The sequence below is a fragment of the Seriola lalandi genome, unplaced genomic scaffold, assembly GCF_002814215.2.
Source record: "Seriola lalandi dorsalis isolate HSWRI2012SDOR001 ecotype SW California unplaced genomic scaffold, Sedor1 jcf7180002054305, whole genome shotgun sequence".
Lineage (NCBI taxonomy): Eukaryota > Metazoa > Chordata > Actinopteri > Carangiformes > Carangidae > Seriola > Seriola lalandi.
The window spans coordinates 66175-67197 of record NW_019524858.1 but is presented as its reverse complement, the minus strand read 5'-3'; the positions used below and the strand labels follow the sequence as shown (position 1 = coordinate 67197).

Below are 1023 nucleotides of genomic sequence, written 5' to 3'. Positions count from 1 at the left end.
AGGCTCACGGTTTCTCACTGATTCAGGTCTTTGTGCTAAGCTAGGCTAACTGTTCCCCCTGTTTCCAGTCTTTATGTTAAGCTAAGCTAACAAGTTTCTACATGTTTTTATATGTGTGAAAATGAAATATAAAAGTGTTCATGTCATCTTTGATTCTTTATTAATTAGCTGCAGCTAATGATTATTGATTGATCATTTAGATGTAAGACGTCTTGTCTCAGTTCCCTGTTGTTTATTTATTGACAAGAACAGTGATTCTTCTGTTTCTAACACATCTGCAGACATATCAGTGATGCTAGTTGCCTGTTAGCATCTGTGGTGTTCTTTATGCTAAGCTAGCCAGCGGCTGAGCAGACATGAGAGTGGGATCAGCCTGAACTTCAACTCTCTGAGAAAACCTTCATACCTCTTCATCTGCATGAAAGCTGGTTCCTCCCTCTACCTTCACTGGAGCTAGCTGCAAGGCATTGTGGGAAATGTAGAAAGTCCTCTGAGCTAAACAACCAAATGCTTTGTTTCTCTGGGCCTGTAGAATGACATGTCTCAGAGGATGGTTCAAACCTGAGACTCCGGTTCAGGTGCTGTGGTTCCTCTCGGGTACTCAACCTGGAGTAGCTGCTGTGATTATTGATCACTTATTGATCCTTAACGGATCGATCAGATATTTATCCAAACATCATAGCGATGGGTTTCCCTGCAGAGCGACTGGAGGGAGTTTACAGAAACAACATCGACGATGTCGTTCGGTAAGATAACTCTCTGCATGACCTTTGACCCCTCCTAACATCTGCTGGTTTTAAATGTTTTAACCCATTAAGTGCCAATGATCATTTTCAAAAGCTTCAATCACAGTTCAGATCAATCTGATTCTGTTTAAATATTGATCATGTTCCAAATATAAGAAGTTCTGATCAGGACCCTGGTCTCCTGTAGACCTGGTCTCCTCAAGACCTGGTCCTCTGTGGACCCGGTGTCCTCTGTACCTGGTCTCCTCTGACAGTCAGGGAGAGTTCCAGACACACA

The 1023-nt window shown here is 42.7% G+C and overlaps 1 protein-coding gene across 1 annotated transcript in view; it reads left to right on the top strand.

Annotated features, from left to right (window-relative positions):
- ptenb (phosphatase and tensin homolog B) overlaps positions 1-1023 on the top strand; it is a 15260-nt gene that overhangs the window by 2956 nt on the left and 11281 nt on the right. Inside the window, exon 2 of the mRNA XM_023406358.2 lies at positions 662-746. Within this exon, the coding sequence (XP_023262126.1) occupies positions 662-746 (85 nt within the window). The remainder of the gene's footprint in view (positions 1-661; positions 747-1023) is intronic.